We start from the raw sequence: 20,507 nt of genomic DNA, 5'->3' as shown, positions 1-20,507 counted from the left end.
GAAAGAGCTGAAAACTGTTCACAAACATCTCCATCCAACCTCACTGAGCTCCAGCTGTTTTACATGGAAGAATGGGCAAGAATTTCAGTTTCTCAATATGCAAAACTGATAGAGACCTACCCCAAGCGACTTACAGATGTAATCACAGCAAAAGGGGCGCTACAAAGTATTAACGCAAGGGGGCCAAATAATATTGCATGCCCCATTTTTCAGGTTTTTTTATTTGTTAAAAAAATTTAAAATAGCCAATAAATTTCGTTCCACTTCACAATTGTGTCCCACTTGTTGTTGATTCTTCCCCCCAAAATTAACATTTGATATCTTTATGTTTGAAACCTGAAATGTGGCAAAAGGTTGAAAAGTTCAAGGGGGGCCGAATCCTTTCGCAAGGCGCTGTATTTAAGAATAACTTTGAGAATTGTATTCTCTACTTGTCTGAGCACTTAGCTCTCTCATTCATTCTCAATAAAGATCCCGGCGCCTCTTGCTTGATTTATACATTATGCAGGCTGCCTCCATCCTGTTTGTCATATATATATATACATATATGTAATTTCCCCCCCCCCCTTCTTTTAATACCGCACATCATACCACAACCTGTTATATAAAATTGAACATGAGCGACAGAAACATCCTGACCAATTACCTAAATGATCCAGACATTCCCAAAATGTTCAGTGGGATTAAGAGGTTAACTTCTAAAAACATCAAACAAAACGGACTGATAATAAAAAAGCAAATAGGATAAAAAAAATGTAAGGTAACTTCCTCGCGTAATTAATTAGGTGGGCCAGGTGGAAATCGAAGAGGTCGGGTCTCCAGTTTGCAAGGTCTATAAAGCTAAGTAACATGACAGCACAATGGAGAAGAAAGCAAGATTTTTTTTTAATATGCTTCTATCCTGTGTCACAGTTTGAAATTGTCCTGGTTTTTGTCCCTTTTGGCAAACTTACATAAAAGTGACCCAGTACTGTATTTTATGGCCAGACGAGCCTTTATTTTCCAGCGCTTTAATTCGTGTCAGACCTCCGCTCTAAAGAGTCACAGCATTGGGTTTCGAAGCAAAGCCTGTTTGTCTCAATTGACTTGCACTGAATTCTTTTCGTTTTTTTTTTTTTTTTTTGCCACTGATCATCCATAAATTGTTGGAAATGAGTGATTAAGGAAGTGCTGCTTAATGTTACCAACACCATGCAGGTTCTCTCTATGACTTTTTGTGGGTGAGAGGAAATCATGTACTGCCCTAACAATAAGGAAGACCCCCGCTGAGGACCTTTCAGGAAAATTTGTCTTGCATACTGGTTTGATCACTGTGTTTCCTTATTATGCGGAATGGGATTATTCCGTTGTATAGCGTTCTCTGTGTACAAATACACATGCACGGTTCTTCTTTTCTATTTTAATGTTGCATATCGCTTGCGATTAATCTATTCTCATTCTTTCGTTGAGCGGTCCCAGGAGGATTTCCTACTGCTCTGTATTCAGGTTACATCACCGGCCGTCGCTTTGCAGAGTATTTGCAGCAAAGATAAGCAAGGGATAGTGACAAGAGGATTCTAGCTATGCTTTTAAAAGGGTTTTCCACTTTCTAGTGTTGACGGCTCAGGGTAAGTTCACATGGAGTTTTTTTTGGTCCGGAACCTGAGGTGGAGGCTGCCTCAGGTTCCAGACCAAAATACGGGTAGCTGCGACTGGATGCCGATGCAGTGCACCAGCACCCAGTCGCGCACTCCTCTCCGGGTCCAGGTCGGGAGGAGGGTGTGTCTTCAGCGGATGTTGCAAGGCAAATCCACCTGAATGAGTGAGCATCTTGCTTCTTTTTTCCTGGAGCCGGAACAAACGGCTCCCGGAAAAAAGAGCTGACTGGCTCCTATTGATTTCAATGGGAGCCATCTTTTTGGTCAGGATTTTGAGGTGGATACGGCCTCAAAATTCTGACCAAAAAACCCTGTGTGAACTTACCCTTAAAAGGGTTTTCCACTTTCTAGTGTTGATTATCCTTTGGAGAGCCCATCAATATTAGGTCTGCAGATTAGTTGTTTTGAGAGCGTGGCTCACTTGTTGTCCAATGTGTAGCAATGGGTTTAGGTACTGCAGCAATGTCACTTTGAGGTTTATGGGGCAGTCTTTCACTAAAACCCAGCATGTTACCCCAGCCTCACAGATGGATAGTCACCTGAATCAAAGTGGTTTTCCTCTTGTGAATCGCGGTTTCCATTGCCAAGATATTCAGCTATGGAGGAACCGACTCACAAGGGGAGAACAGGTTAGGGCTACCTGAATCATACAGTGTTTTCCTTGTGAAAAGCGGCTTTGTCTCCTCTCTCCATTCCAACTATAGATACATTGACAACAGGGTGTGGCCAGTCGGGGGTCTGCTCCTGCACAGTTTGAAAATGTCCAATCAGTGTTGACTGTGCAGGGACACACCTCTTTGACAAGTTGTTAATATCTTCATACATTTATAGGAGAAATAATACAGGAATGACAGTACAGCATTGTAATACAATGAGAGGGATTCATGGAGAGCAGCATATTGCAATTTGGTCTCGATGACCCCTGTCCCAAGACCAGAGACCTGTGCTTCATCAGGACTAGGGTGCATCCTCCTGGTGCCTTTATACCTAGCTATACATCTACGTCAGCCCCTGGATGGCATTGATTTTTGCCATAGTTTATGCGAGTTTTGTGTTACAAATGATAAAGAATCTACCTGGAGGTGCCACAGTGCCCCCAAAACAGAGGAACCCTTTTGTGTTTCAAGATTGGGCAGAGCAAGCACTTGTGCTATATCTTGCCCCATGGAATAGCCTCAGCCCATCTCCTAGTTACTAGTCAGTTTTTGTTTGGTGTGTTGTATATTGTACGTAAGTCTTAATAAATCTGCCCCATTGTATGGAACATTAATTTCTGTCAAAGGAGTTGTCGTGTTTTTTTTTTTTTTTTTTTTTTTTTGTGGCATATCCTCAGGATAGGCTATAAACAGGGTGTAACTACCGGGATAGCAGTGGTAACAGCTGGAACATTAGGGGGCCCTGTGACAGCGGCTACCTCTGCGTGTTTTTTTTTCTTAATAGGCTGTGACGGGCCCTATTAACTTGCCGATGGTAGCAGGGTCCGGAATTGGTAAGTGACGCCGCAAGCTCCACAAACACTATTATACTCGGATGGGGGTGGGGTCTTTTCAGGCCCCTGAGTACAATGATCGGAGGCCCGGGAGGGTTAAGAGAACATAAAAAACATTGTTACTTACCTGTCCGGGTTCCAGGTAGGCTTCAGGCCTACTTCTGTGACATCCCTGACTTCACATGATCGGGGCCTGCGTCAGTTTTCTTCGGCGTCTGTCATGGAGGGGGGGAGCCATGTCAAAAGTCTGCCATGGGACCCCGCCATTCCTAGTTACGCCACTGGCCATAAATATATGAGCACTAGGTGGGCCAACACCCAGCCCCTGGATCCTTTGTACAGAGTGTGTCCAGTGCCTGTCCTGTAAACAATACAGAGCCAGAAGCATGAAGCTCCATCTGCTGTGCAGTGCCCTTGAGCCTTCACTATCATTGAGAGCGGAGCTTCAGCGAAGGCGTTGGGCTGCTATACAGTGAACCGAGCTTTCTGCTTTGTATTGTGTATTGGACGGGCGCTGGAAGCTGCATTGCGACATCGGCCTGAAGACACTCTCTCCCGACTAGGCCCATTCATTTGGGCCTAATCCAGAGGGAAGTGTGTGACTGGATGCTGGTTCATCGGCAGCCAGTTGCAGCTACCTGTATTTTGGTCCAGAACCTGAGGCGGCCTGTGCGAACTTACCCTAAATATACAACTTATCCTGCAGAAAACAAGCCCCCATACAGGTATATGGAAGTTATGGCTTTCGGGAGACTGATGGTAAAAATTGGAATAGTGGTGGCAAGGGGTTAATGTTTCATACCCGTAGGCTTAGCGTACTGTGCACTTTGCAGAGATAAAAAGTGGTGTTTATTCGTTACGTCACGGTGTATTTATTTCACTGTAGAGTCTTTCATTCTCCATGAAGTGCGAGTTTCGAGAAATGTTTACCAGTTTTCAGGTGAGTTATTCTACAGCCCACGTTCTCCAGTCTTGGAGGTTTCTTTTTTTTTTATTCTTCTAGAGACAAAAGTTGTTTAATCAGTGACATCAAAGGCAATAGTTTGTTCCTTCGTATTTTTGACATGAACCAACATTTCACGAGTAAGAAATCAGGTCATTTTTCTCCTCCAGACCTCGGATCATTAAACAATCACCCTCACTTAAGCATTTATTAGTTTTCACATTGAGCTTCTGAGAATCCAGGGGCCCTTCCTACAGTGAGTCAGGTCACCCGGCAATTATTTTTTTAATAGTTCGAAGCCATCACAGACAGCCGTTATTATGGACAATTTTTATGGCAATCTTTAACGTGAGGCCAATTTCAGACAATACTTTTTAGCTCCAGCTGTTAATGAACCTTTCCTTTCTGTAGATGGACTTTCCAGACGGCCGTGGTTCCTAAAGCAAAACTGTGATGGCGATTCTAGGAGTTTCTTACTACTTTATAACGGAAGAGACACCCTTTTCAGAGCTAGCATAAAGTGACAACTTTTTTCATCTTTTTTCTCCAGAATTTTAATCCAATTTGTTCGAATTACTGACACTGAGAAATATTGAGGCTGGTCATACATCTATTTCAGCCAAATACTTGTTTGGTGAGCAGCTATTCCTTTTCTTACAGTTTCACAGTACATTGGCAGAAATTTATCAATCCCTTTACACCATTTTTCCCTGGTGTAGAAGGATGTTATCATGGCGCGCATTTCGCGCAATGCTTTTTCTGGCACCAAACTGTGCTACAACCCCCAAATATTTGCCACTTTGTGCAGATGTGGGAGGGCCAAGCTGCAGTGTCTTCATAAATTACTGGTTTTCTGCACCAGTTATTAAAATGTACCTCAAGTTATAAACATCTTTTTCATAAATGAATAGTGCAGGTCAATATAAGAAACTTTGCAATATTTGGTCCCCCCCAATTTTCAAGCAGTTCCTTTCACCAGTTCTTTCTCTCATATTACTCAATGAAGAGCATAGGGGGATAGAAAAGAAAATAATTGCTTCTGTTGAGCTCTGCTATTCCTTTTTCTTTTTTTTTTTTTTTTAACTGCTAGGTTGTAGAAAAAAGGCTGCTAATACACAGAATGAGGCAATAAATCAATTAACCAGTAGAATTCTGCTCAGCCCCTCTTTCCACCATTCCTCCATAGAGAACTATGTGTCAGGTGAATACTGAGCTATTTGTATACCATTATGTTATAACATGAGACTACCCTTCTATCAGGAGTTATATTTCCCAGCAAGGTGCATTGAATAGTGAAACTGCAACAGCGTTTGAGTCTCCGTTCTCAGGTTTCCGTCTTCTGCATGCAGAAGACGGAAACCTGTCATGCGAAGTCCGGCCATGACAGGACTGCATGTCCGGTTTAAAAAAACTGGTTTCGCCACGGAGAGCATAAAACGCTCACTGGCGCTCATGGCCAGACACTTTTCAAACCCATTCAGATGACTGGGATTGAAAGAGTCCTGCAGGTTTCCGTCTCCTGTCCTTCTTTGTGTAGGAAACGGAAACCTGCAGAACGGAGTCCCGGGGCGCAGATGTGAACGAGCCCTAAGTCACACTTTAGGTATAATATATTTTCTCCACTGAAGTTCTATGTTTCTTGGGGAGCAACAAAAAGTATGCTGATTTTATGAGCAATGTTTTCCTTAATATATTAACCACTAGAGGGCGCATGTGATCTGTAATATAGATGGATGATTAGAGTCTCCGCTCCACAGAAACCTAGCAACTTTGTGAAAAGTTTTTCAGAGATTTAGGAGCAAACCGGCATAAGTTTGTTTTGTGATGTGACTAAATTTCAGGCACCATATCCTGACCTCGAGGCATAAAAATACTTCTTTTTTTTTCTCTTTTTCATTTGGTCTTTTTGTGTCATTAAACTAGCTAGGTGATGAAAATACAATGACCATGCTGCTCTGTTCTGATCTGTAGGAGGACCAGAACAACTAGGGCACAGACTGGTAAAATAATGGAAACACACGTGGTCCGATGGGTCACCTTGACTATAATGGGGTCCGTCAAGTTGTCTGTCGTTTTAAGATTGAAACCGGCGGAGGAAGAAGTCCTCCGTGCAGGATTTCCAGGGTTGACTATGACTGAGTCTATAACGGAGACTCCGGCACAGATGTGAATACAGCCTTAGCCAATATATTTTCTTCTCCACTTTTCAGCCTGCGTTACTTTCTACATATTGGTCATGTTTTTGTGTTCCAATTTGGAAGCTAAGACCAGAGGTAGATTGAAAAAATATATGAGTATTGCCTGTCTATAATACTTTCCCACAGAATATCAGCTCTGTAATGTCAGAAGAGAAGTGTCAGGCAGGGCTCCAATCCTGCCAGTGTCAGAGGTCAGAATCACACCCCTTGTCTGCTCCTGCCTGACACCGCCCACCTGACAGTACAGAGGCTAAATAGTGTATCAGGCACCAAAACTAACAGCACTGATTGCTCAGGAATGGTGGGGGTTAGAGAAAAGATTCCAACTGTACTAACACTGGAGTAGCAGCTATTACTTGATGAAGATTTGTTGGAATTGTTCAAAGGTCCTCTTTAAAACTGCATCAGAAAAATGAATGCAGAAACTGATCGTGAAAGGGTGTAATTGTGCGAACATTGGTGGCTTCTTGCAGCGCGGATTGACCCACATGTGAGCATGCACAATATAATGCTGGAATTGTCAGTGTACTTGTGAGCTAAAGAGGTGGAAAGTTTGAACAAGACCCCTATTCCTACATAAAGAGGACCTAGGAACTTTCCTGACGTGTCTGTTTTACTAAACATTTGTATTTCCAGGGAAATAACAATTATGAACTCTCAAAACTCAGAATTTTGGATCTTTTATATGGATCTACCATATGGATCTTTTATAAGTTACCGCTATACCACTACCAGTAACCTTGTCCCCTGCCATTGTCTGCTTACTTTGCTGATTTGGTAATCTACCATACCAGCATGTGCCGCCTCTAGCCAGTCTTGGAAGTGATGGCAGGTGACTACTGGTGAATTGTTGTCAATTTTTTTTTTTTAATGGGTTAAAAATAAATAAATAAAAGCAACTATAGTCGCCTCTCTGTTCCCCATTGTCCTCACTGGTCTCCGCTTCTTCTTGCCCCTGAAGGGAATGACTGGGCATGCTCGCTGTGCCAACTGCTGGTCACAGCAGCGACCTACCTCAGCCAATGACTAAGTGGGCATACCCATCTATTTCTTGCTGTTTCGTGAGAGAAGCAGAAAATGGGAGGGCTGCGGTGGAGGGTCAGTCAGTGAGAGGAGTGCAGGTTCTCTCGCTGTCTCTTAGGGCTAGTTCACACGGGGTAAGTTGGCAGCAGATTTTGATGCAGAATCCGCCTCAAAATCAGCTGCTCCTATTGACTTCAATGGGAACCGCTCGCTGCTTTTTTCCGCTAGCTAGTAGCAGAAAAAGAAGCGAGCTGCTCTATCTTGCCACGGATTCCACGGTGCGAGGCGAGGTGCACTGCACCGACATCACTGCTGCGACGGGATGTGTACACGCGGAACCCCGTGTGAACTAGACCTTCCTCCTTTTCTCGCTTTTTTTTTTTTTTTTCCTTCTCTCCCTCAATATTCCTCTCACTTTCTCGCTCTTTCACTTTGTCATCCTTTTTTTCTTCTCTAAAGAGGACCTTTCATCAGATTGGGCACAGGCAGTTCTATATACTGCTGGAAAGCCGACAGTGCCCTGAATTCAGCGCACTGTCAGCTTTCCCGATCTGTGCCCTGGGTGAAGAGCTAGCGGTCCCGGTACCGTAGGGCTTTACAGTCAGGAGGGCGTTCCTGACAGTCAGTCAGGTACGTCCTTCTCCACAGCAGCGCCTATCGTGCTGTACAGTGTGAGCGGGGAGGAACGCCCCCTCCCCTCCCCTCCTGATAATACTCATCTATGGATGAACACGAGAAGAGGGAGGTGGCGTTCCTCCCCACTCACCTCCCCTCCTGATAATACTCATCTATGGATGAACACGAGAAGAGGGAGGTGGCGTTCCTCCCCGCTCACACTGTACAGCGCTATAGGCGCTGCTGTGGAGAAGGACGTACCTGACTGACTGTAAGAAACGCCCTCCTGACTGTAAAGCCCTATGGTACCGGGACCGATAGCTCTTTACCCGGGGCACAGATCGGGAAAGCCGACAGAGCGCTGAATTCAGTGCACTGTCGGCTTTCCAGCAGTATATAGAACTGCCTGTGCCCCAAACCATGAAAGGTCCTCTTTAAACCCATCTTGAGCCCACTGCCACCAAATTATGTCCAGCTGCAAAACCTCTTCTACCGGCCAGGATGCGAAATACATTTTCATCACACTCTGTCCCTAATAAATCAATTATTTTTCTTCGTTCTAATTGTTCCTTTTCTGATAAGAATGCAGCAGAAGAGACAAATGTAGATCCTCTGGTAAAAGGCGGCGGTAACTCTTTAAGATTGCATGTCTTTGTGGAGAATAATCCTACATGGCAGGACGACGGCATGAATGAGACGCGAGTCCTTTTGACCTGACAGCTGAACATGCAGACTAATATTGCCCTGTACTCGGAGCCATCATTTAATCGCCAGCTAAAGCAACAGAGACAGGTGATGAACATGTCTGTTTGCTCTCAGTTCTTGCCTTAGAATAAGCAGCACCTGCCTTTTATTTTCATATTCCCATTCAGGGCTTACATTTATCTTCTCTAGATGACGGAAAATGTCTTGCAGTCCAAACGGCTCGCTAAGCAAACCTTAACCTAATGTTACTAAGAGACCTCTCTCTCTTTTTTTTTTTTTTGTAGCGAGGGAACAATGGCCGAGATATTTATTTTCAGTGTGCCATGAATTCCGAGCTTTTTCCCAGGCTTTCTACATGGGCGGAGGTACCACGTATAAAGTGCTGTTTACATACCTTACAGCGGGTCAAGATGTTTCAGCTTTGCAGTGTTCCTTGGCTCATCACCATGGAAATGCACCACATTATTGCAGACTTTGGTCGATTTGATATGTTTTTGAAGTTTTAAGGGAATCTGCTTTTCTTTTTTTTTAACTTTTTTTTTTTTTTTTTTTTTCAAACTTCTCACAGTTGCCTTCAGTACAGAATATAGTAATAAAAGTTGTATAATGCACACAGGACTGGCCCTCAGGGGAGCAGGTGAATTCCTCAGTGGGAATATAGTGGGCCACTAGACCCCTCTGCCCCCAGCCCCTGCAGGAGTGTTGCATGGCCCAGGACCTACAGATCTCAGCTAGCCTATGTGCCCATATAATAAACTGGGTAGAATATTTAACAATATACCCAGATGGTTCTATATAGATGCACTGAGTGACTTAGATGACGTATAGGTGTAGAACAGGTCGACCACTTTGCTCCCTCCTATCACTGCAGGCTACAACTAGATTTCATGGACCTTCATAGACTTGAATCTATTCAGGGATTTTTGAACTCGGCGGTTACTTGTAGGGAGGAGGAGGAGTTAGTGAACAAGCAACAGAGGTGGGCGTGAGGCAGGTATGACGCTGGGGGTGTGCACCGAGGGACTCTTTAGCATATATCGGTACCGGTATTTACCGGTATATCATAAAAACGGGGGGGGGGGGGGGGGTGTCTTTTCTAAAATGATTTGCATCACCTGAATAGCCTTTTGAAAGTCTATTCAGGCATATGTTTATCTCAAATGCCGAAAATCTAATGATGGAGCCTCTTTAAAGTCTATAGGACCGTGTGCCGGCTTGATCTGTGTATGAACCCTAAATGAGACTTCTTTGTAAACCTTCCGATGTTGTCCTGTCCAGCAGGGACAGATCATAGATTTGTTTAGATAATGATTTCAATGCATTTGGCCAAGCATCTACCGAGTATGGCCACCTCCAACGTTCAACCGACAGCTACCTAAAGTGTTTGACCGGCCTAAAGGAGGATTCCCATCTTATAAAGTGTTGTAACTTTAGCAAAAAATGCTCTTTATCTTTGGATTAAAGGATTTGGCCAGGCATTATTAATTTACTAGCCTCTGCCCGCGACTTCGGCTGCATGTTGTTGGCGTCCATGATCTGCCTATATTCAGCAAATTGCTGCCGTCGATGGTTTGCCTGCTCCGGCATTTCGACAGCTCTTAAGCTGTCCTGCTGCTGAACTTGTTCCTCACGCCATTCCTGTCATTGTGCCGGCATCTCAACAGCTCGCTGGGATCCCACATAATGAGTGTGTTGTTGGCACTGATGATCCCCCTCAGCTCTGCTTGAGGAGAACTCTGTGACTTCTGGCTTCCTTCATAGCTCTCGTTGTTTTAGAATATTGCGAAAAATTAGCTTTTCTTTTTCCCGGCATGTTTAAAAGTAGCAAACTGCAAATTTGGGTTAAAGGTGTTTTCCCATGTCAGTGTGTCAGCACTGCAGGGAGCAGATCAGAGAATATGCAAATGTATGTACAGAATGGACTGAGTGTTTAGACAGAGAGATAACAGCCCTGGCTTTATCAGAACCTGAGATAAGCTGCTGCAACAGCAGTGTAATATAGTATCCTATCCTACTAATATTATAAATGTGAAAGTTTGTGTGTTTGGAAACGGCCAAACAGATTCACCTGAAATTTGAGAAACACATTACTTGGGTCTGGGATTAAAAGATAAGCTACTTATTTCTGGGTGGTTCGGGGGATTCCATGGGGGCCGAGGGGAGAGATATGTGCGAGGGTTGCTGAGAGGACTGTGAGAGCCCACGGTAGAGGGTGTGGGGGGAGCCACGGGAGTAGGGGGTGGGCGCCGTGGTTGCCGCGGTAGAGGGGGCTGCGGAAAAGGAAAGTGGGGCCACCCAGCCAACATGAGATACATCTGAATAGGCTCTAGTTCCTGAGTGGCATAGATTTCAGGTATAACTCTCGCCAGTTGTTGGGCAGAGCTGTTACTGCCCTGGCCCGCCTTGGTCTGCACTCTATTCCATCCACTTTGGTAAAGCGTGGCGAGTGTAGTGACAAACCAACAATGTGGCATCTTTGGCACAAAAGGGGGCCATGTGCCAAAGATTTACCACATTTATATCCAACAACTCCAGCGCATTGGAATAGATGGGTTAATAAATTCTCCTATTTTGTCCATTTAAAGAGGACCTTTCACCATTTTTCCCACAGGCAGTTCTATATACTGCCGGAAAGCTGACAGTGCGCTGAGTTCAGCGCACTGTCGGCTTTCCCGATCTGTGCCCGGTGTGAAGAGCTTACAGTCCGGTACCGTAGCTCTTCTATGGTCAGAAGGGCGTTTCTGACCATTAGCCAGAGACATCCTTCTGCCTCGCGGCGCCAATCGCGCTGTACTGTGGAGCGGGGAAGAACTCCCCCCTCCCTCCCTGATAATGCTCGTCTATGGACGAGTACTGCGAGCAGAGGGAGGGGGCGTTCCTCCCGGCTCTCACAGTACAGCACGATTGGCGCCGCGAGGCAGAAGGATGTCTCTGGCTAACTGTCAGAAACGCCCTTCTGACCATAGAAGCGCTACGGTACCGGGCCGTAAGCTCTTCACACCGGGCACAGATCGGGAAAGCCGACAGTGCGCTGAACTCAGCGCACTGTCAGCTTTCCGGCAGTATATAACACTGCCTGTGCCCGGATATGGTGAAAGGTCCTCTTTAAAAAAAATGACGCAACAGTAGTGCTAGCAAAAAAAGTTATGTGGTTTTATGTACCGCTGGAAAGCTGACAGTGCGCTGAATTCAGAACACTATCGGTTTTCCCGTTCTGTACCTCAGGGTTGTTGATATTCGTGCTGTTAGTTCTGGCACCGAACTCTGCCCACTGTCAGAAGGCTGTTCCTGACAGTCTAGCTGGGCTGTGAAGTACACCCCTCCGGACAGTACTCATCCATAGACTAGTACTGAGGGTAGGGCAGTATTCCTCACAGCTCGGCGTCACCGCTGGGCGGTAAGGAATGCTTCCTCTGACAGTACAGGGCTATGGACGAGTACTGTCAGGAGGGGCATTTCTTACAGCCCATCAAGAACACCCTTCTGACAGTGGGCAGAGATCAGTGCCAAAACTAACGGTACCGATATCTCCAACCCCAGGACACAGAATGGGAAAACTGACAGTGTGCTGAATTCAGCGCATTATCGGCTTTCTAGCGGTATATAAAACCGCATGTGCCTGAGGATATGAAAGGTCTTCTTTAAGCCTGCTGTCGTAGGGGGTAAGTGTAGAAAATGTACCTTTCCATCTTGCCTACCTGAGTCCTGTACCTAACTATTCCTCTTGTAATGGTGGATTACAGCGGGTTCACCTGTCACACTGAGTGTGATTTACGTATACTCTAGGGACCTTCATTGCATAGGGCGGTGGTAGAGTAGGAGATTCACAGCATGGTGCAAGGTGCGGAGGGTAGATCCTGTAAAGAAGCCGCTGAGTTAATCTCTATTTAGCCTCTTTTTATTTTATTTTTTTATTCTATTGTCACTTTTACGACCCATATAAGTGTTCTTCTTTCAGGGTTACTACTCAGTAATATCTAGAGGTTTCCTCCACTGTTATATGATCATCCTGACATATGTGTACTTGCACAGTGATACATCTCCGAGCCTCCGCGAGCAGTAAGTAAAATCAATTGCAGGCAGGTGTCTATAATAGGGTTGTTAACCTCATCAAGGATTTCCGCTGACTTCAAAACTTCCCGTCTGAAGGTCGAGCGTTTCGATATGTAACTGAAGACGGTGTTAACAGTCTAATATATGGAAGCCTGTCTGGGTTTAATTTGCTCTTTTTCTTTGCTTCTGATGCCACTCAGACCCACATCAACATGATATCAAGTCTTTGTCTCTACACCTCTGCTATGTGGCAGATGTAAGGTTTTATTCTACAATTTCCTTTCTCAGGTTTGATTCTACATGGCTATGAGATAGATCACACACATGGGGGTTGTAAATGGTCTTGAATTTGTCCTATTGCCAAATTGAATGTCATATCAATCTTTTAAGTGTGTGTTCCTTCAGGCATCTTATGTAGAGGTGGCCACCTTTTAAGGCTTATGTTTGCATGTGAAAGTACCGATAATATATTTGTTACTAGTAGGTTCAGAATCCTTCCCAAATGCTGAATATAGGCCTTTATCTATAGACCGCCACTCTTACGGAGGTATTCCAGGGATTATTTATTTATTTACTAGTCTCTGCCCGCGAATTCGTCTGCGTGTTGTTGGCGTCCATGATCTGCCTATATTCAGCAAACTGCTGCCGTCGATGGTTTGCCTGCTCTGGCGTTTTGGCAGTTCTTAAGCTGTCCTGCTGCTGAACTTGTTCCTCACGCTGTGCCTGTGATTGTTCTGGCAGCTCGCTGGGAAGCCATATAATGAGCATGTTATTGGCGTTGATAATCTTCCTGCTCCGGCGTTTCAGCAGCTGTCAAGCCGGGCTGCCGCTAAACTTGTTCATTGCACTGTGCCTGTAATTGTTCTGGCATCTCAGCAACTTGCTTGGACACCATATAATGAGCGTGTTGTTGGCACTGATGATTCCCCTCAGCTCCGCTTGAGGAGAAATCTGATGACTTTTGGCTACCTTCATAGCTCTAGTTGTTTTAGAATTTTTCAAAAAATTTGATACTAGCTAAGGTAGATACTAGAACAGAGCGAGTACCCTCAGGCACTGACTGGTATGCTGGGTATCCAGTAGGTGGTGCTGCCATCTGTAACTGTTAGTTTGAGGCACCACCTGGTGTATACATGTCAAACTGGGCAAGTTAGGGTTAGCATACCCCCTACAGCCTCCCAACTTTCAAAGGACAGAAAGAGGGAGATAAACATGCGGCGTGCGTAGTGTGCCATGGCAAATTTAGCTCCACCCAATTCTAAATTGACTCTGCCCATTCCCATACATTTCTCTTTGTGCTCCACACACAGCATCATGCTCCTAATATTATATGCTCCCACATTATAATGTACCCCTCAAATTGACCCTGCAGTATAAAGTCTCTCTCTCCTGGTGCACCCACAGTTTAATGTTCCCCTCCAGGTGCCCCCAATTAAATGTCCCTCTTCATCTGCCAAAGTTTAACATAAAAATCATTGATGCTCACCTCTCCTCGCTCCCCTGCCGCTCTGTCTGCAATCTCTTGTCCTGGAGTGTCCAGGGAGCTGCAGGAGCGATGTCAGTGATGTCATCACATCGCGCCTACAGCTCCCAGAACAAAGTGGTGAGGCCCTGGCTGTCCATTACTTCTTCACAACTGCATTCAACTCATCTGCGTCCTCTCCTGGTTGCCTATAGGAAAGGAAGTATAGTTGACCTCTACCTCAATAATGCAACTCCAGAAAGTGTCGGCATTCCCGGAACCAAGACAGCGCCACCTGCTGGATCTACAACATACCTGATTTAAAATACTTCATTGTAGTCTCAACCCAGATGCTAATGAATAAGTCCATGACTTCCTGCATGACGGACTGTAATCTTGTGTCTTTCTGCTCTTTCTTGAGTTTTGTGGAGCAATAAGGGTGTTGCTGCATACAATGCTTGTAATGTTGTTCCGAGGTGCTCATTTGCATATCTCTGTAATAGAAGGGCTGATAACACAAGGGGGAAATCACTTACTCATGTGATCCTAATCTATCTGCAAGACTGGGTAATGCTGACAGACTCCTTATAATGGATTAAATGCTAAAAGCACCTAGGTCCTAGAGAGACTGGTCCTGACACACCTACGCCCCCTAGTGAGTCCTGCTCTGGACCCCCTCCAGTTTGCCTATCCACCGGGCATTGGGGTAGATGACGCCATCATCCTCCTTCTTCACAGATCTCTCTCACACCTGGAGAAACCCGGGAACACTGTGAGAATAACCGCCCTCAGTATGTGAGAGCCCGGGACTCTGTGTCTGACACTGTGATCTGTAGTACGGGGGCACCACAAGGTACAGCTCTTGCCCCATTGCTCTTCACACTGTACACTGCTGTTACTTACAGAAGTACTCCGCTGTAGTAGGCCTTATCACTGATGGTGACGATAGGGAATACAGAGACTTAAACCGGGATTTTGTTGAATGGTGCCAGCAGAACCAGCTCAGGATTAATGCCGGGAAGACCAAGGAGATGATGGTGGACTTTAGTAAACGGAGAGGTGCTCCAACCACCGTGGAGATCCAAGGGACATGCATTGAGCTAGTCAGGACCTATAAGTACTTGGGTGTGCTCCTCAATAATAAACTAGACTGGGCTGATCACCTGGAGGCGCTGCACAGAAAGGGTCACAGCAGACTCTACCTGCTCAGGAGGCTGAGGGCCTTCGGAGTCCAGGGGACACTTCTTAGGGCCTTCTTCAACTCTGTGGTTGCCTCAGCCATCTTTTTCGGTGTGGCCTGCTGGGGGAGCAGTATATCAACCAGGGACAGACATAGACTTGGCAGGCTGATCAAGAGGGCCAGCTCTGTCCTGGGGAGCCCCTTGGACCCAGTACAGGTGGTGGGTGACAGAAGGGTACTGTCTGTGGTGACCTCCATGCGGGAGAACAAATCCCACCCCATGTATGGGACCCTGATGGAACTTGGCAGCACTGTAAGTGAGCGTCTGCTTCACCCCAAGTGTGAGAAGGAGCTATCGGAGGTCCTTCCTTCCAACCGCGACCAGGCTGTATAATCTACATCAGACCAAGCGAAGATCACTCCGCACAGAAAACTAATGATTATGACGATGACCATGAAGTCTTCCTTCTTTCTTCTTCTGTTCCTTAGCTGCTATGGACTCCTAGTATATCTTCTCTTTTCAGCTTATGTGTGTCTACTTCCGTGATATATTACTGTGTATTATCCTGTATCTGTATTACTATGCTGCTGTAACATGCTGAAATTTCCCCACTGTGGGACTATTAAAGGATTATCTTATCTTATCTTAAAAGTATTTATCATGTCACATAGATTTGTGAATCACCCCATACATTATACATGATATCTGTGGGATGTGTGACCACTGCAGAGCCATGTTGCTGTGTCCATGGTACTAGATGGGGGGGGGGGGGGGGTACCATGGACATGTTCAGTGCAGGCACAGGTGGAGATCATGCTTTGAATGACCATAAGTACCTTCATTTTACATAGTCCTGAAACCAAAAATGCGGAATGGACCTGTAGTATCGGGTCTGTCCACATGAGGGCTCTGCAGTCCTCAAAGACCGCTGCACCAGTCCATTTGCTTATAGCAGCATTTACAAGGGATTACCTCACCATACCTGTGCAGTGCCTGAGCCTTGGCGCGGTGCCACATCTTGGCGATTCGCCAGTGTCTTCCATTCGCTTGATTGGAATCACAGATACAATTTGCTAATCCACTTTCTCAGCCTTGAGAATCAGAAATACAATCCATCTCTTAAAAATGGCTTTGCACAAAGGTGACGTTATCAGGAAAGCTTATTTTTTAGAATATTAGAGGCAGTCAAGTCTTGTATCTTATTTTCCTATTAATCGTATGATAAAACCTGGATTGGGGAAGCCATGTCTGATTCATGAATTTTCTCTCTAAAAACACTCAATCCGTTTTTGTTCAAGTGCGGTTTCTACGCGTCGCCAGCGATAAGTAGCGTAATGTGTTCATTGACCTTGGTTAGGGATCTGATGTTACATATAAATGCGCAGGACACTGCATGAACCACATTTATCATTGGGGAACTTATTTTTACTCATGTCTGAGCATTTCTACACCTCTAGGACGCTACTGAATTGATAAAATTTTTAAAGGAAATCTGCTATGTTGTAAATGCAATCATCATATAAAATGATATAATATTTTGCTCAACTCCTCCTTCTCCATAAAGATATATATATATATATATATATATATATATATATATATATATATATATGTATATATATACACACACACACACCATGATACCTTAAGGTTGGACTGTATGTACAATGTGACAGGTTCCCTTGTTGTATAATAGACATTGCTATCACTTATTGTCATTTCTCTTGTCTTTCTCCAAGGGAATCAAAGCTCGGATATTGGAGACAGTAGTCATGCTCATTCTTCTGGCTTTGCTTATTTTTGGGATCGTGTGGGTGGCATCTGCCCTGATCGATAACAGCTCAGCAAGCATGGAGTCATTGTACGGTAAGTTATTTCTTTTATTCCTGTATACCTATCCAGATTTTACTCCAAGCAGGACCTGTCATATCGTCTGCACTCCTCTGTAACTCCTCCTGGAAATGTATGAATAAATTGACAGTGGGGCACACCTTATTGCTAATGCTACTGTCCACTAAGTCATTCTTTCATAGATATCCAGGAACAATAATAGAGGAAATTTATCCTATATAGGAGTTTTCTGAAATGGAGAGGGCCAGAGAGCCGGAGAGCATGAATACAGCCTTAGTTAGTGGTCATTTACCCAACTGCCCCATCTAGTTCATTTACAGTCAGGTTTGTCAAGGCTAAAAGTGCGGGACGTGTCCGCAGAAAGTCAGGAGGAGAGAGGGGGAAGCTGCAAGAATTCTCTCAGAAACCGGCAGGTGTTCTGAGGGGTTTCCAGTATTCAGTGGATGGTACCTACCAAAAATGGGTCTAGGAAGTATAAGGAGTGGTGGGGTCTTTACTGTGCAAGGTACATTGATCCATATGAGGATGACGCTAGCCCAGAGCCAAGGTAGTGCCCATACTGACCCCTGTCCGCTAGAGAAGGCACCTGGGAGTGGGAGACGGGGATGGAACTCATTTTTCTTTTACATCACATAGACCTGAGGAAGAGATGGTAGTAGGATGCATTATAGGAAGAAAGCAAGCCGATGGACACAGTGTGCTGCTCTGAGCAATGTCCTACTGGAAATGCTTAGACTGAGTTCAGACAGGGTTTTTTGGTCCAGATTTTGACGCGGAGGCTGCCTCAGACTCCGGACCTAGAAACCGATAGCCGCGACTGGATGCCGCTGCAGTGCCAAGTTGGGAGGGAGTGTCTTTAGGCAGATGTCCGTGGCTGAACTGGCCGTGGAATCCGCCTGAAGAAAGGGCATGGCACCCATTGATTTCAATGGGAGACGTTTTTTTGGTCAGGATTTTGATGTGGATTCAGATTCTGCGTCAAAATCCTGACCAAATAACCCCGTCTGACCTCAGCCTTAGGTCCTGTCATTCATGTGGTTGTTTCTGACACGTAACACTTCCCTAAACATTGTATGAACCAAGTACACTTCTTCATGGAGCAGTATTTCCTAATGGCAGTGATTTCTACTGCAATAATTGTTCACAAATGGTTCGAGGGACATGACATAGTTGATAGTGTTATTTTCGATGGATGGATGGATTGATGTGGTGTTGTGTTTTTATTTATTTATTTATTTATTTTTGTCATCAATGTCAGATCGGTGGAAGTCTGACACCCACAGTCCTACCGATCAGCTGTTTAGAGGCGGCTGCTCTGGGGTGAGCGCTGCTTCCTCCACTCAGTCTGGTGTCTTCGTTTTAGTTGATCACATGGCCATGGGACTGAGCTTCAATATCAGGCACAACTATTATGCATACGGCTGATTGGCAAAGGTGCTGGGCATTGGACCCGCACTGATCCGATATTGATGGCCTAGGTCATCATTATCATAGTCCCTTATTTACCTTTTTGCCTGAAAAATAACTGTATTTGCTTCTTACTTTTTTCCCTTCAGATCTTTGGGAGTTTTATCTCCCTTACTTATATTCCTGCATTTCACTCATGGGGTGTCTCCTGCTACTCTGTAAGTAATATTCACTATTACAAAAACAATTGATAAAAGTAACATTTTTAGTATGATGATTAGAACAGTGAAACACATGACTTCTAATAATTCCCTTACGTCAATGATTTTTTTTCTTGGACTATAACTTGGTTCTATCTCCTTACAGTGTGTACACCTGTTGGCCTTTCTCGAATGTTTGCGGTAATGGGTCAACTTTTGGTGAAACCGACAGTAAGTGTTTGGATTTGTCTATTATTTATTTGGAGGTAAAGCATTCCTATGACACATAGCTAGAAGTTGCTGGCTTTGTTACATAACAGAGGAAATTAAGTGTTTACATGCCAGAATTTGGCGTTAATGCAGAATACTGAAACAATAAACCTCCTTGTCAGTCTTGCTTCAGATTCTGCAGTGTAAGCCCCTCGCTGATCAGCCCCATTCATGTCGGAGTAACCTCGGCTTTCCATCATAGGGAGCCGGGGGCAGAAATGGAAGAAGAATTTTAGGCAGAAGCCCAGCTCCAAATCCTTTTTCATTTCTGCATTTGAACATACCTTTACATGTCACCTATGGGAGTTAACGGGAAGGTTTTTGTAGCAGCCCTCTGCTTTTTCTGATAGAGGGCATTCCAGAAGAGAGACCCCCTTCTCGTTACTTGCCATAGTTTTATGTACAGTATGTGGGAAAGGTAGCTTGGTAGCATCAAACAGTCAGAGACAGGGACACAAAATCTGTAGCAAGCAGGTTTATTTAGAAAAAATAGCAACATAATTAAACCTTCACTTCAGGCACAAAACCAGCAAAATAAAATACAGCCTTAACTTCAGGCAAAACCCTGCTTGTCCGAGCTCTAACTGAACAATACAGTATTAACTGTACGTTTGGCTTACTACCAATAACACAAGTAAACAAAATAGTGCACTATCATCTCAGCAGTTTTACAGTGTCAGGACAGACCCAGACGCCTCCTCTCGCTCCCAGGATCTGCCCTGAAGTGCAGGCTCTGGAGCCTTTTCTGGCCCAGTAATGAGCCCAGGACCCACACCTGGGGCTGAGGCCTACTCCAGACCCACCCTGAACGACACATAGGTCAGAAACCTGGGGCTAATATAATGGGACTCTAGCACTCTGCCTGTCACCTTCTCACAAGCATTACATTAATATAGTAGATATACAGTATAGTAAATAGATATGATAGAATAAGTGGAAATAAAAAAGAAAAAAAATGGAGGACCAACATACAACATGAGGATAAAAGGGAACCAGGCTTTTATTTAAATGGTCAGTAACTTTTCAACAGATGTTAAATAAATGAATAGCACAGGCAATTCAAAGAAACTTCGTCATCTTTTATTGCCTCGTTCTGCTCTCACCAGTTTCTTTGCTCCCTTTCCTTACCTTAAAATGACTTTCACTCTCAAAATTCTGCTATACCCATTTAGAGATGGACTGCAGGTCACATGACTCTGAGAACACATCTATAGAAGTATATGCAGGGGAAGTGAACGTAGAGGGAGCAGCAGAAACAGAGACGTGTTCTTATGCTGGAGCTAAGGGCTCGTTCACATCTGCGTCGCCCTCTCCGTACTGCAGGTTTCCGTTTCCTGCCTAAAACAGAGGCAGGAGACAGAAACCTGCAGGAGATGTCCGCCTGTGAGCGGCGGTGAGCGTTTTGCGCTCTATGCCGCGAAACCGGGTTTTATAATCCGGACACAGAGTCAGACATGCAGTACTCTGTGTCCG

At 44.8% G+C, this 20,507-nt stretch overlaps 1 protein-coding gene across 3 annotated transcripts in view; it reads left to right on the top strand.

Moving 5' to 3' along the window:
- Window positions 1-20,507, top strand: part of LMBR1 (limb development membrane protein 1) — a 218,363-nt gene that overhangs the window by 43,748 nt on the left and 154,108 nt on the right. For all 3 annotated transcript variants that reach the window (XM_075271540.1, XM_075271539.1, XM_075271541.1), the window contains 3 exons: window positions 17,046-17,172; window positions 18,714-18,782; window positions 18,931-18,995. In XM_075271540.1, coding sequence (XP_075127641.1) covers window positions 17,046-17,172; window positions 18,714-18,782; window positions 18,931-18,995 — 261 coding nt within the window. The remainder of the gene's footprint in view (window positions 1-17,045; window positions 17,173-18,713; window positions 18,783-18,930; window positions 18,996-20,507) is intronic.

The sequence above is a fragment of the Leptodactylus fuscus genome, chromosome 4, assembly GCF_031893055.1.
Source record: "Leptodactylus fuscus isolate aLepFus1 chromosome 4, aLepFus1.hap2, whole genome shotgun sequence".
Lineage (NCBI taxonomy): Eukaryota > Metazoa > Chordata > Amphibia > Anura > Leptodactylidae > Leptodactylus > Leptodactylus fuscus.
The sequence above is the reverse complement of the archived record's forward strand: the minus strand, read 5'-3'. Positions and strand labels throughout refer to the sequence as shown.